Source organism: Penicillium brevicompactum (assembly GCF_028827555.1).
Source record: "Penicillium brevicompactum strain IBT 35665 chromosome Unknown utg000002l_segment0_segment0, whole genome shotgun sequence".
Classification (NCBI taxonomy): domain Eukaryota; kingdom Fungi; phylum Ascomycota; class Eurotiomycetes; order Eurotiales; family Aspergillaceae; genus Penicillium; species Penicillium brevicompactum.
The window spans coordinates 1,857,425-1,870,819 of NW_026623205.1; the positions used below are offsets into that span (position 1 = coordinate 1,857,425).

At 50.9% G+C, this 13,395-nt stretch overlaps 8 protein-coding genes across 8 annotated transcripts; 5 read left to right on the forward strand and 3 right to left on the reverse strand.

Annotated features, from left to right (window-relative positions):
- Positions 1-336: 336 nt before the first annotated feature.
- Positions 337-1,014, forward strand: N7506_003350 (uncharacterized protein; the record flags this gene model as incomplete). The annotated part of the gene is made up of 1 exon (XM_056952645.1): positions 337-1,014. One exon carries the CDS (start codon positions 337-339, stop codon positions 1,012-1,014), a length of 678 nt encoding a protein of 225 aa, XP_056814337.1.
- A 238-nt stretch (positions 1,015-1,252) lies between these two features.
- On the reverse strand, positions 1,253-2,064 carry N7506_003351 (HCNGP domain-containing protein; the record flags this gene model as incomplete). The annotated part of the gene is made up of 4 exons (XM_056952646.1): positions 1,253-1,628; positions 1,679-1,808; positions 1,866-1,932; positions 1,993-2,064. The coding sequence occupies 4 exons, from the start codon at positions 2,062-2,064 to the stop codon at positions 1,253-1,255; spliced, it is 645 nt and encodes a 214-aa protein (XP_056814338.1).
- A 326-nt stretch (positions 2,065-2,390) lies between these two features.
- pre4 (proteasome core particle subunit beta 7) lies at positions 2,391-3,289 on the forward strand (the record flags this gene model as incomplete). The annotated part of the gene is made up of 3 exons (XM_056952647.1): positions 2,391-2,420; positions 2,471-2,618; positions 2,685-3,289. 3 exons carry the CDS (start codon positions 2,391-2,393, stop codon positions 3,287-3,289), a joined length of 783 nt encoding a protein of 260 aa, XP_056814339.1.
- A 157-nt stretch (positions 3,290-3,446) lies between these two features.
- N7506_003353 (fumarylacetoacetate hydrolase family protein) lies at positions 3,447-4,485 on the reverse strand (the record flags this gene model as incomplete). The annotated part of the gene is made up of 3 exons (XM_056952648.1): positions 3,447-3,579; positions 3,644-4,365; positions 4,471-4,485. The coding sequence occupies 3 exons, from the start codon at positions 4,483-4,485 to the stop codon at positions 3,447-3,449; spliced, it is 870 nt and encodes a 289-aa protein (XP_056814340.1).
- A 128-nt stretch (positions 4,486-4,613) lies between these two features.
- N7506_003354 (succinate dehydrogenase assembly factor 1) lies at positions 4,614-4,957 on the forward strand (the record flags this gene model as incomplete). The annotated part of the gene is made up of 3 exons (XM_056952649.1): positions 4,614-4,697; positions 4,747-4,778; positions 4,834-4,957. 3 exons carry the CDS (start codon positions 4,614-4,616, stop codon positions 4,955-4,957), a joined length of 240 nt encoding a protein of 79 aa, XP_056814341.1.
- Positions 4,958-5,660: 703 nt separating this feature from the next.
- Positions 5,661-6,254, forward strand: N7506_003355 (Hsp20/alpha crystallin family protein; the record flags this gene model as incomplete). Its single annotated transcript, XM_056952650.1, has 1 exon — positions 5,661-6,254. One exon carries the CDS (start codon positions 5,661-5,663, stop codon positions 6,252-6,254), a length of 594 nt encoding a protein of 197 aa, XP_056814342.1.
- Positions 6,255-6,805: 551 nt separating this feature from the next.
- N7506_003356 (putative proline--tRNA ligase AIM10) lies at positions 6,806-9,030 on the reverse strand (the record flags this gene model as incomplete). Its single annotated transcript, XM_056952651.1, has 7 exons — positions 6,806-8,187; positions 8,247-8,376; positions 8,427-8,506; positions 8,569-8,659; positions 8,711-8,752; positions 8,808-8,886; positions 8,915-9,030. The coding sequence occupies 7 exons, from the start codon at positions 9,028-9,030 to the stop codon at positions 6,806-6,808; spliced, it is 1,920 nt and encodes a 639-aa protein (XP_056814343.1).
- Positions 9,031-9,212: 182 nt separating this feature from the next.
- N7506_003357 (RNA-binding ribosome biosynthesis protein MAK21) lies at positions 9,213-12,635 on the forward strand (the record flags this gene model as incomplete). Its single annotated transcript, XM_056952652.1, has 3 exons — positions 9,213-9,944; positions 10,001-11,112; positions 11,174-12,635. 3 exons carry the CDS (start codon positions 9,213-9,215, stop codon positions 12,633-12,635), a joined length of 3,306 nt encoding a protein of 1,101 aa, XP_056814344.1.
- Positions 12,636-13,395: the final 760 nt, after the last annotated feature.

Consider the following 13,395-nt stretch of genomic DNA (forward strand, 5'->3'; position numbering starts at 1 on the left):
GATGTAGCTGCCTTTCGTTGCTTAGTCAGGGTAGCTCACTACCCAACGACTGTTCCAACTACGTCAAATGTACTCCGTGCGGAGCAGCATTAGCATATCTAAACTATATCTTGTATACATTCTCTAGATTTTTTGATTTCTAGACAAGCATTCCAGCTTAAGCTTCACTGCTTTACCTTGGTAGTTGAATTCCACCTTTAACTTTGAATCGACGTCGTATTCGCTTCCCAATGACGATCCCACTATATAACCCTCGAACAGCGTAACTGGTAGTTCATGAATTGCCCTTGAAGCATGGGATCCTGCCTCAATCTTCCAATACCCAAGCCTTGAGACATGTCTTCACCAACGTCCAGTCGCACTGGGTCAGCAGCCTCTGCGCCACCCGATTACAATGTTCCCGCGCGGGTGTTCCAAATCACCAAGCGGCTCATGGAGCGGCACTACGATATAAACGCATCAGATGGTACCACTCTATTCTATGGTGATATCTCACTCTTCACTCCAAGCAAGCCCGATCTCACACTCCATGCGGGCGGTAGCACCCGAGGACCGGTGGTGGCGGTGTCCAATTTCTTGAAGCTTTCCGGGAACTACAAGCTTGGAGTCGGAAATCCCGACGACATGAGCAACGTCCAGTGGGAGGACATGACCAAAGAGCTTCTCCACAAACCAAAGTACCGCCTGGAGACGACAATTCCGAGTGACTCTGATCAAGTTCACGGGGAGAGGCGGACGCTGCTGTGGAAACGCACCCGCAGCATTGGGGTGGAAGGCGAAACACCATCTCGATTGACCATTCGGAATTATAAACTAGTGGATGAACGCAATGGGCAGGTTCTGGCCGTCTTTTCAGGCGGCAAAAGACCCGGGCGAGGAGGGAAGATCGAGATCAGAGTGGAATACGGGCAAGACTTTGATCATATGGTTTTGATATCTTGTTTGAGTCTGTATGAGAAAGCGAGGCGGCGCAGCCATAGAGGGGCGGCAGGCGGAGGTGGAGGTGGTGGCTGAACCGAGAGCATTACTGCTTCGATTTCCTAGACCCCAAGCACGAGAATGTAATTAGTTTTTGGATTCTTTTGTCCAATACAATTCCTACTCGAGGATCCTTGGATGATCAATGTTGTTGTTCCGAGGCTGGCATAGAGCCAGGGCTAATCCAGGACCACTCGTAGTCAAGTCATGGCTTCCGGTCATTTGGGGCGTGGCACACCATGGAGTTTGGTTTGGTCGATGGCGGACGAGTCCCTCACGTAGAACCGGACACAAAATCTACCGAAGTTCGCTGGCCCGATGTCTTTTGCGCCTCCATGTTTCGTCGCAACTCGTGCTGTGCTCTCAAAAGCTCACCCTTAAATCCCCACGGAGGCAAAGTAGAAGTACTCCATACATCGGCTGGCAATGAGGTGTCATACTGAGATTGTTCAGTGATGCCGGCGTGGGACATCATGTTTGCCAACAAGCTTGGATTTTTGAGAGATGTAGAGCTGGCAAGTTTAGAGTTGAAATGTACGCCTTGCTTCTTGAGCGAGAGGAAGTGCTCAAATTTCGCGTTGACCGCTGGGTTTGGAGATCCGGGGGTGAAGGTGGAATCTCGAGATTTGGTACCGGGGGTAGAGTAAGGTCTTGAACAAGTGCCCGTGTTGCCGAGAAAGGGGATGTGCGTCCGTTGGACATATCCGAGTCCTCTGGAAGTGGTGCCATGTCTATAGATGCGGGCCCAAGCACAGGTCCAGCCGGTCCAGCCGGTGTAGCCGCCGCGGCTATATTGGTGCTCTCGTTGGGTACCTCAGTCGAAGGCTGAACTGTGGAGGGCATCAGAGCCACATTCGGAAGTGTATAAATCTCAAGGTTTGCGTTACCTGTACTCTGATCGCCTTTGCTCTGGTCAGGCTGTGGCGTTGGGGCTGTCACCTCTTTCTCCTGTGTCTGAAGTGGCTTTAGCATCTGTTAATTCTCTAGTGTATTCAGAGAGGGCACTGGAGATACCTGCAAACGAGGCGAAGGAGCCTGCTGCTCTACCTCATCGTCGCTGCTATCGTATCCGGCAAGGTCGAGCATTATTGCTGGTTTGCGGCACAAAAGACAATATTTCAATTCCGGGCACCGACAATGTGTGCTCTAGAGTTCCAATATTCGAAACAATTTCCTGAGGTAGTTCAAGTGTCAAGAACGTTGTGAGATCCCCCATGGGCACCTGGGCAATTGATGGACCTTAGTAAGCAGAGCTCTCCGCCCGGCCAGGCAGTTGAGAGCTGACGGGGAGCTCGACTGCCTAGCTCCCATTCAATCGTCATCGCTCTGCTTTTATCCATCTGTGTATTTTCTTCTCCTTCAATAATATCTCCCCCGTCTACCAAACTTTTCAACAACAATCTTACTTCACTATGGACCACTTCCCTGGAACTTGGGGTCGCGTATGTGACCAAAATCTCCCAATTTCGCTTCTTGGCTAACCATCCTCTAGCCCAGAAATGATGTTTACGGCGCATACGACGCTTCATATCTGCAGACTACCGGTCCCAAAGTTCACACTTCATCCCCCGCTGTGACCGGAACATCGGTGGTGGGTGTTAAGTTCAATGGTGGTGTTGCCATTGCTACCGACAACTTGGGTAGGCTATCCTTCGTGCCTCGATCTCGCAACACTGTTCTCTGACCGGACTCTTTTCATTATTTAGCCTCCTACGGATCTCTAGCTCGTTTCTCCGACGTGAAGCGTCTGCGGTCTTTCGGCGACAAGGCGATGGTTGGATTCGGCGGCGACGTTTCTGACATGCAATATCTCGACCGTCTCCTCGACACCATGGATATCAAGGAGAACTACTCAGCCCATGGTAATATGCTCAATGCCAAGAACCTACACACCTACCTCGCCAAGGTCTTCTACAAGCGGCGCTCCGAGTTCAACCCGCTGTGGAACCACGTTCTTGTGGCCGGTTTCGATGCAGAGGGAGAGCCCTTCTTGAGCTCAGCAGATCTTCTGGGTACCACATTCTCCGCACCACACCTCGCCACAGGATTCGGTGCTCACCTTGCGGTCCCAATCCTGCGCCGCAAGTTCCCTGAGGAGTTGCCTCTCGAGGAAGTGACACAAGAAGCCGCCGTGGAGGCATTGAAGGAGTGTATGAAGGTGCTGTTCTACCGTGATGCCCGCAGCATCGACAAGTACTCGATAGCAGTGATCACCAAGGATGGCATCGATCTGAAGGAGGATGAGCAGATCCAGGGCCAAAGCTGGGCCTTTGCCGAGAGAATCAAGGGATATGGCGCCCAGGTTGTTTAGATCGGTTACATGAAATACACACGGAATTATGGATCAGAAGCCAGAAACCAGAAATCAGTTATATAAGATCTAATCGATTGCAACTCAAAATGTGCAGTTATCTACAACTGGTATAATATTTTGAGCCTGATCAGGGGCTCGACAGTATGGAACGTATTCAAAGCTTAGAGCTGGGCTTGTCAAACACCACCCGGTTGATGCATGATCCTACACCCTCAAGCGATACTTCGACTTCATCGCCATCCTTCAGCCACAAAGCTGGCTTGCGGCCCATGCCCACGCCTTGGGGTCTATAATCCGTAGTTAGTTTATAAAATTCAACCATATATTGCTTGCCAGTTCAGATGTACTCACGTTCCGGTAAAGATCAGATCTCCCGGCTGGAGTGTTGTGCCCTGGGACAGGAATGATACCGTCTTGGCCACATGGAAGATCATATCCTTGGTGGAAGAAGATTGGACCGTCTTTCCGTTCAACTTGGTCGAGATGTGCAGAGCATTGGGGTCCTTGATCACACTGGAAGAAACAATTCCAGGGCCAAATGGCGCCCATCCGTCAAAGCCCTTACCCAGTCCCCATTGGCCTCCGCCCCGCTTGATCTGCCAATCGCGGTGGGAAACGTCGTTGCCGACGGCATAGCCCAGAACATACTCCAGAGCCTTGTGCTCAGGAACTTCATTAGCCTCTTTGCCGATGACGATCACCAGTTCACATTCATAATCCAGGCCCTCTCCTTCTTGAGCAATCTGGGGAACAGGTATGTCATCCGTAGGACCAGAGATTGAAGTGACAGGCTTGTAAAACAACACTGGGTACTTGGGGATAGGCAGGTTTGACTCCTTGGCATGTTGCTCATAGTTCAAGCCCAAGCAGCGAACGGTTCCAATATCTTTGCGAGACAGTGGCGCGAGGAACAGCTTCACCTCTGCCACCTGCTCGGTGACCCGGTGCTGTCCGAAGATCTCACCCTGGATGACCCGAGCTTTGGTCGCTTTGGCAATGTTGGTCTCTCCCGATGGGAGAATGGCATCGCCATAGTAGATCTGACCATCCTTGGCCAGGAAGCGAACTAGGTTCTAAATGAGAATCAGCATATGCCACGAGGGGAGTTAATGTTATATCAATGCGACATATATAGATAGATAGAACCCTGTAGATAATACCATCGGAAGGTCACTTACTGTAAAAGTCGACATGATGTTGCTCGAAAGAATGGGGGAGCGGAGAGGACATAGAAGTAGTCTCGGGCGAGTCGGGGAAATGGGTCTCCCCCACGGCGGAAAACGTCAGCTCCACCCAATGAGTCGCAATCTTTTCTCTTCGCATGATGGCTCGGCTCTCCGGTCTACAAAGGGACGTCCTATCTCTCTATCGAAAATGTCTGCGGGAAGTGCGCAATAAGCCCGTGGTAGGTATCTCGCCCCGGTGAATGCCCCCCTAGCTAATTCCTCTCTCAGGACGCAAGATCCAATTTCAAAAACTACGCCCGGTATGTTTACGTTGCTCTCCATTCCCGTTGCAATCCCCGCTGAGACGGGCGATAGATCAGAATTCCAAAAGCATCGCTCGGTGAACAAAAAAGACTTTAGCACCGTTGAGTATCTCCTGCGCAAAGGCCAGCGACAGCTCGAGATGTATGCGTCCCCGGGGATCCGCAACATCCGATGAGCGATGGGACTGCGGTCTCTCAGCTACATAGGCCTCTTCGCGGTCTACACAGCTCGTGTGCGTTTCTCACCTCCCTCCATATCTTCGCTGGACTCATTTCCAAACAGATTCGGAGGTCTCCTGCGCCGGGTTCACCCGACGCGAGGCAAAAAGAGGCATGACCAGCCGTGCTATGAGCCCCTGTTCTGGATTCTCCAGGCGTTGTACATATACTCTGCGATCTAGGAAGCTTTGTTTCTTCCGCTGTTACAACATCTGTTACAATATATGCACATTAGTCATTGAGGTTCTGTCGGGTTCTGTAGTGAGATTGGCGTTGACTCATGAGAAATTGCCACCGACAGAAATATCTGGAAGCAGTCTGAGTTGATTAGCAACGTTGGATTTGGAATCAACATGGTATTGTATAGTTGGATAGTTGTGTGGTTGACTGTGATTCGAGCAGTTGTTGGTGGCGTCTAGTCACCTCCACCGGCTTCTGGAGCCTTCCGCCCGAACTATAAGCAACCATCCATCAACATCGACACTCCAACACATAAACCAACATATAAAAGAGCTGGAAATTCCAAGCTAATTAGTTCAGACACAATCTTCAGACACAATCTCCACCACAGCTTCCAAGCAATCTCAATCTCAATCTCAATCTCAATCTCAATCTCAATCTCAACTTCAATCTACAACCAGTTCATCGCTTCTATCTCCAATGGCCTTCTTCTCCCAGCCCGGCTTCTCGCCACTCTTCCAACTCCTCAATGACTATGAGGCTCAACCCGAATACAAGCTCCCCGCTGCATGCGCTCCAGTTCAATGTCCCAAGCCACAGACTGCTCGCTCATTTGCCCCTGCATTTGATGTCCGCGAACTAGACGAAGGTTACTACCTGGATGGCGAACTCCCAGGTGTAGACCAAAGCAACATTGAAATCGAATTTACCGACCCCCACACCCTGGTCATCAAGGGCCACACCGACCGTGAATCTACCACTCTTGCACCAACCAACCGCAGTTCCTCGCCTGCGGGCTCGGCGGGCTGGCACCAGGCCACAGTCGAGGATGAAGACGAAGATGCACAGTCAACCACCTCTGCCAGTACTGCTACCACTGCTTCGGAGCCGACAGATAAGGAAGAGCCTCACTTCTGGGCGAAAGAGCGCTCCATAGGTGACTTCCAACGCACTTTCAGCTTTACCGCTCGTGTCGACCAGGATTCCGTTCGCGCGAGCTTGAAGAATGGTGTTTTGTCCGTCTTCGTGCCCAAGGAAGCTGTTCCTTTGCCGAAGAAGATTCGCATTCAGTGAGATTTGAGGATTGAATAATTATGCTGTATTGATGCAAGATATGTAATTTTATGAAATTTTATGGTTATTAATATCATTTGCCCGTTCTGTTAATCACCTTCCAAAGCTGTAGTTGTGTTATACGTAGTCCCAGTTGAATCTAGGTATATCCCTGGCTTCGCTCAAAACTAAAAAGGTGGATACCGCCATGTCCAAGGAGTATCCATAGATGCCTGACGTATCCTAATCAAACTAATGTATGGCATGTCCAAGGTCGGAAGTGCGGCCGGCTGGTGACCCTGAACATCGTGAATGCATTATTGTCCGAATTGCCGAGTCTTCCCAAAGTTGGGACCCTGGAATAGATTGAACAGAAGAGGTCACAAGGCCTGAATTCTCGGCGTCATGATGTGTTTTGTCTGCCGCGACAGATTGAATGGACATATTGTCTGGATTAGGAAAGATAATTGCAAGGGCCTGAGCACACGAGATGAGATATTGTACAATTTAAGTTGATAAAACTCGCTAAAGTTACATACGATCTGAGATCGGCGTCCCTGATTTTTTTTGGCTCAGAGTTGTGCCAGCAAGGACTGAATAGTTGTGCGCAGCTCATCCAACGAAACATCCTGCTTGATGCCCAGTCGGCGGCATTGCACCTCCAACGTCTGGTTCTTCTTCCACCCGTTGCCAACGACCACAATCACAGGGTAACCAATCAGATCCGCATCGCCAAGTTTCCAGCCCATGCCCTTGTCCCGGTCATCGAGAATCACGTCAACCAGGGCCGCAGCGTCACCGGTCAGATTGTCGTAGACCTGATCAGCAACGGTCTCGAGACCCTTTCCTGAAACCACCACCACTTCGTAAGGCGCCACAGCACGTGGCCAGTTGAGTCCCTTGGAATCGGCGAGTCGGTTCGCCACTGCAGAGATCATACGTGAGACTCCAATTCCATGACAGCCCATTTGCATGGGTACAATTTGTTCCTTGGTAGATAGCTTAGTGTCAGGTCCAGAGGACTCCTCCAGAAGAGCTGAATTGACAGACACCGAAGCATTCAAGACCTCACTGTACCGCGTTCCGAGGTAGAAAGTGTGTCCCAACTCGACCGCCGAGTGACTAGTCAATGAACCGTGCGCGCATTGCGAGCACTGATCACCATCGTGCACGCGAACAAGACTGAGTTTGTTCGAGGTTCCGGGGAAGTGGTCCAGTTTAGAGTATTCGATGTCTGACGCCGTGCAGCCCGCTTCTTCAAGGAGGTCACTGAGTGGTGGACGCTGGTACACTCGCACTTGCGAGTCATACAAGTCCAATACACGCGGCCTCTGCGCTGAGGATTTGTTTGCTTTGACATGTTTTGTCCACAATTGGAGCGGCTTCTCCACGCTGAGATCGAGGTCAATGCCAGCAGCGGTTGCGATGGCCTTGACGGCATGTGAATTGACGTGGCGTTCAACAGGTTCTGGGGCGCCATTCTGCATTGAGAATTTGGGATACCAGCCCCGCACAATGGTGTTGCCATCGTGAGAGATAGCCATCCACATGCCTGTTGAAATGGTGGGCCCACCTTCGACAGGTGCATTGTCTGTGTTAAAGCCAGATGTGCCAGATAATTCAGAGTTATCCGAGCCATGCGTCTTGCCATCTGCCAGCTCTTCGTTATAGACATGGTCACAGTGGGAGCAGCTAACCACCTCATCCTCGCCCTTGGGACTGATGAAGTGATACTCATGACTCAATGAACCGCCCATATTTCCCGAGTCTGCAGCAGCGACCAAATATGGGATCTTCAATTCATCAAATAGGTTTTTGTAGGCTAATTTGACTGCGTTGTATGTTTTGAGCGCCTCACTCACACTGTAGTCAAATGTGTACAGGTCTTTCATGATGAATTCTCGCCCACGAAGAAGGCCTTGCCTTGGTCGGGCCTCATCTCTGTATTTGCGTGCTTGGTGAAAGCATGTTAGCCAACATGTGGGGCCCTATATAATTTAATCCAAGACTCACAGATTTGATATACTCGCAAAGGCAAGCTCTTGTAAGAAGTTGTCAGATTGCCAACAAGAGTGGTGATTTCTTCCTCGTGAGTCGGCGCGAGGAGGAATGGAGTTTCTTTCCTGTCCTTGAATCGAAATAACTGGCTACAGTGTTAGCAGGATACCCTAAACGTGTGAATAGTCAACTTACTTCTGAGCCTTCACTTAGTCGACCTGACTGTTCCCAAAGTTCCTGCGACGATAGCGACGATAGAGATACTTTGGAAGCACCTATAATGACAGAGATAAGCTGGAATTCAAAGCCATCTTGTCATCGAAAAAGTACCGCTTACCCAGGGAGCGCATGTGCTTGTCAATTAGTCGTTCTAGCTTATCCTGAACGCGCAGTCCGAGTGGAAGCAAATGAAACACCCCAGAATATGCCTGCAGAACAGTCAATCATATTGATACATATCAAAGAAAACATGTTCTTACCTGACGAAGAAAGCCACCGCGTACAAGCAAATCATTGGCATCCTCTAAGCGGTGTTAGTGTTGGTGAGAACCATCTTGGAGATATCAAAAGCCGCACCCTTTTCACCATCAATTGGTTTTTTGGATATTCCCCCTGTAGGAATCCAGAAATTGGACACTCGGGTTCGCCCATCAATCTATAATATATCAGTATTCGCGATTGACTTGATTGGATCTAGGTTCTGAGCGCGCACATGAAGATTGCACCGCTGAGCGTGGAGACTGAATGCTAACCCTTTTGAGGGTAAGCGCCCCAGAGTAGGCTGCAGTCTAGAGATCATCGAAATGATGAATGCAAAAAGGCAGATGTTCCGTTCACGATGGAACAGCTGGCGCAGTAGAAAAATACGTGGAGCCGGGAGTCTCCCATGTTTCTTATCGGGCTGGTCCGAGCGTTCTGATAACCGCAAAAGATTTCTCCGTCCAATTTTCTTTCCTCCACCACCCCCAAACACACCACATCATGGCTAAAGGGCAAGGAAAGCGCTCCTCGGACGCAAATGAGGCTGCGCCCGCAGCTGCGGTTGCAGCTCCTGCTGCCGAGAGCACCGTGATGCCCGACGAAAGTGCTTTCGCAGGTCTGCGACAGAAAATCGAACAGCGCTTGAAGAACCAGAACCAGAATTCTGGCAAGGGAAAGAAGAACAACAATAACAAGGCTCCCGTGCCTTCAAAAGATACTTCCGACAAGAAAGGAAAGCCACCCCCCGCCAAGCCCAGCCGACCCCAAGACGCCGCTCAAAGCAAGAAGCGGGATCGCAATGGCGAGCCAATTGCCCGAGTTGAAAAGAAGAGTGGAAAGGATCAACAGGATAAGCCGAAGGGATCAAAGAAGCTCAGCAGTGAGGAAACGCTGCGCCAGGAGATCCTTGCTATGGGAGGCACAGAAGAAGATCTAGATCTTCTTGCCGGAGTCGACTCGGAGTCGGAGGTTGAAGGCGAAACAGCCAAAGGAGATGACGACCTCCGAAAGCAACTCGCAAGTATGCTGGATGCTGCTGGCCACGTTGTGCCCGAGGATCTTGCAGACGATGAAGTTGAAGATGTTGAGGACGAGGAAGAAAGCGACGAGGAAGTGGATGCCGAGGATAGCGAGGACAATGCTGAGAGCAGCGGCCCAGAGTCGGACATTGAGGAAGAGCCTGCTCACAAGGCCAAACCCGAGCTTGCTCTGCCCAAGGAGTTTCAAAAATTGGTAAGTTGCGGCTTATTTCAGCGCTACGATAACTCTGCTAACGTATTACCTGACAGAATGTCCTTCCTCGTTCCGATTGGTACAATATTCCCATGCCTTCTGTCCCTGACACAAAACAAATGAATGCACTGCCGCGCCACCTGATCGACCGCGTCCACGAGTTGGCCAACAACCTACTCCAGGAGGAAAACGAGGAATATGCGGTAGCTCAAAGAACCTCCGCTTCCTCATCACACAAGTTCTACTCGACCATCATGACATCCGGTACCCTGAGCGATAAGATTTCAGCATTGACTTTGAACGTCCAAGAATCACCCCTCCACAACACCAAGGCGCTGGAAACCCTAATTGGCCTTGGAAAGAAGCGCAGTCGTGCGCAAGCAGTCGAAGTTCTGCGATCATTGAAGGATATGTTCGCCCAGGGTACTCTCTTGCCCAACGACCGACGACTGAGGGCGTTCGCCAACCAACCCGGGCTTGTGGCAGCATTCCAAGGCGCCGGTGGTCGATGGAACGAGAAGGACCCTCTTCCCGGTGGTCTGAAGAAGAGCCAGCTGATTGTTTGGGCCTTTGAGAACATTGTGAAGGATCAATTCTTCGAGGTCTTGAAGATTTTGGAAATTTGGTGTAACGACGAAATCGAGTTCTCCCGCTCCCGAGCCGTGAGTTATGTCTACGAACTGCTCAAGGAGAAGCCCGAGCAAGAGAACAACCTCCTGCGACTGCTGGTCAACAAGCTTGGTGACCCGGGCAAGAAAATCGCCTCTCGAGCGTCTTACCTTCTTCTGCAACTCATGCAGTCGCATCCTATGATGAAGCCTATTATCATTAAGTCAGTGGAAGAGGTGTTGTTCCGCCCTGGTCAGAGCTCGCACACCAAGTACTATGCCATTATTACTTTGAACCAAACCATCCTGAGACAGAAGGAGGAGAAGGTGGCTGCTCAATTGCTGGACATCTACTTTGGTCTCTTCCTTGTTCTCCTAAAGCCCGCAGGCAAGCCAGCCCCTCCACCCAAGCGCGGCAAGCCCGGAAAGGGCCACAAGGGTAAGGGCGATGATGAAGCAAAGGGCCAAGCACAAGACGAGGAAATGCGGGAGAAGTTGATCTCTGGAGTCTTGACTGGTGTCAACCGTGCTTATCCCTTCACTGACTCCGATTCCGATCGGTAAGTTTTTTGCTCTCCTGTGTTTCAATTCATTTGAGGGCTATATACTAACCTTGAACAGCATGTCAAAGCATCTTGATACCCTCTTCCGCATCACGCACTCGTCCAACTTCAACACCAGCATTCAAGCTCTCATGCTCATTCAACAACTCACGGTGGCCAACAAGGTCTCCGGTGATCGTTTCTACCGCACTTTGTACGAATCTCTGCTTGACCCACGTGTGACTACCTCATCAAAGCAATCGCTTTACCTCAACCTCCTCTACAAAGCCCTGAAGAACGATCTCAACGTACGACGAGTCAAGGCGTTCGTCAAGCGTCTTGTGCAGGTCCTTGGCATGCACCAGCCCTCGTTCATCTGCGGTATCTTCTACATGATCCGTGAGCTTGAGAAGACCTTCACAGGTCTCACCGCCCTGGTCGATCAACCCGAGGAACTTGATGATGACGAGGAAGAGATCTTCCGCGATGTTCCTGACGAGGATGACGAGCAGCCCGAGGAAGTCCCGGCTGTTGAGACCAAGCCTAAGCAATCCAACGCATACGATCCTCGCAAGCGAGACCCCGAGCACAGCAATGCTGACCGAAGCTGTCTCTGGGAATTGCTACCCTTCACCAACCATTTCCATCCCTCCGTTTCTCTCAATGCCAGCAATCTGCTCGAACACAAGCCCATGAGCGGCAAGCCAGACCTGACCTTGCACACGCTCACTCACTTCCTCGACCGCTTCGTCTACCGCACACCCAAGGCCAATGCCGGTGCTCGTGGCGCTTCTATCATGCAGCCCCTCGCTGGCGGTGATACTGTCGATCGATTGGTGGAGGCCGGCAAGAAGGCTCAGAACCAACTGCCACTCAACACCGACGCCTTTTGGAAGAAGAAGGCCGAGGACGTTGCTGCCGAGGACGTCTTCTTCCACGAGTACTTCACCCGTGTCAACAAGGACAAGGAGAAGACCCGCGTCAAGAAGGGCAAGGATACCGATCGTGAAGATGGAGACGAAGAGGGTATCAGCGACAACGAGGACGAAATTTGGAAAGCGCTGGTCGATTCTCGCCCCGAGTTGGAAGCCGACGAGAGCGACGACGATCTGGATATGTCCGACTTGGAATCGGCATTCGATGCAGAGGACGGAGAGGGCGACGACGAGTCGGATGGCGGTGTCATCTTCAACGACGAGTCCGACGTTCCCTCCGACGAGGACGAGGAGATGGCCGACTTCAGCGAGCTCGAAGAAGCTGCTCCCGCCAAGTCGAAGAAGGCCGCCAAGAAACCGTCCAAGGACGAGGAGGAGGATTCCGACGACTTCGACATGGACGTTTCGGACGACGGGGCCTTCCTGGACAGCGACGAAGATCTTCCCTCCGACATGGAGATTGGTGGTGCGGCGCTCGCAGAGCCCGAGGTCCCTGCTCCGGAAGAGTCCAACAGCAAGAAGCGCCGCAAGCTCAAGCAGCTGCCTACTTTCGCCTCTGCGGACGACTACGCGGCGCTCCTGGCCGACGACGACGACGGAATGTAATCTGTATATCGACTTGGACCATCTTTCTGACTCTGGCAGCCTCCATTGGGGGCCAAAAAGTTTCAATCTCGCATTTGGAGTTGCTGTGGGCTACCATGTTTTTCCCTTTTTTTTTCCCTTCATGTTTTATTCAATGTCATCTATACCTAGATATCCGATATCTATTACATTCAATTGGCGCGACTCTGTGCGTGGCCAATACTGATACAATATCCAGACGATTTCCCTATTCAGACCCGGAGCTAGGAGTAGGGAGTAGGAGCACTAGTACGGAGTAAAGCGCAGGGTGACCCGATTTTAGGGAAGAACCTGCAGCTCGGCTTTCGGCAAGGAGGCAAAGCACGCCAGAGAGCTACACACAAATTAAATAAGCTTGTTCGGTCAGCTCCGTGGCAATTGTGGAGTGTTGATGCCATCGCTGCGGGTTCGCACGCAATGAGGCCAGGCCGTTCCGCTAGTATTAGCTTATGTACGGCTGGTGAAAGGTATCGTAAAGGAGTTTCCAGATGAGATTGATCTAGTCGCAAGTCACTGCAATATACTTCGTGTATGAACAAGGCTCAGGTATAAATTGTATGGTGTATGATCTATAAAGACTAATTGATTGTTGCGTCAAGTACGAAGTACTATTATTCAATTCCGCTATTTACCCGATTGACCCAGTAGTCATTTTGGGGCGAGAAAGTGGTCTCAAAAGTCACCAGATTATGAGGCTTTAATATAATAACCTTGAGATATATTTCATACACTATGATCTTGT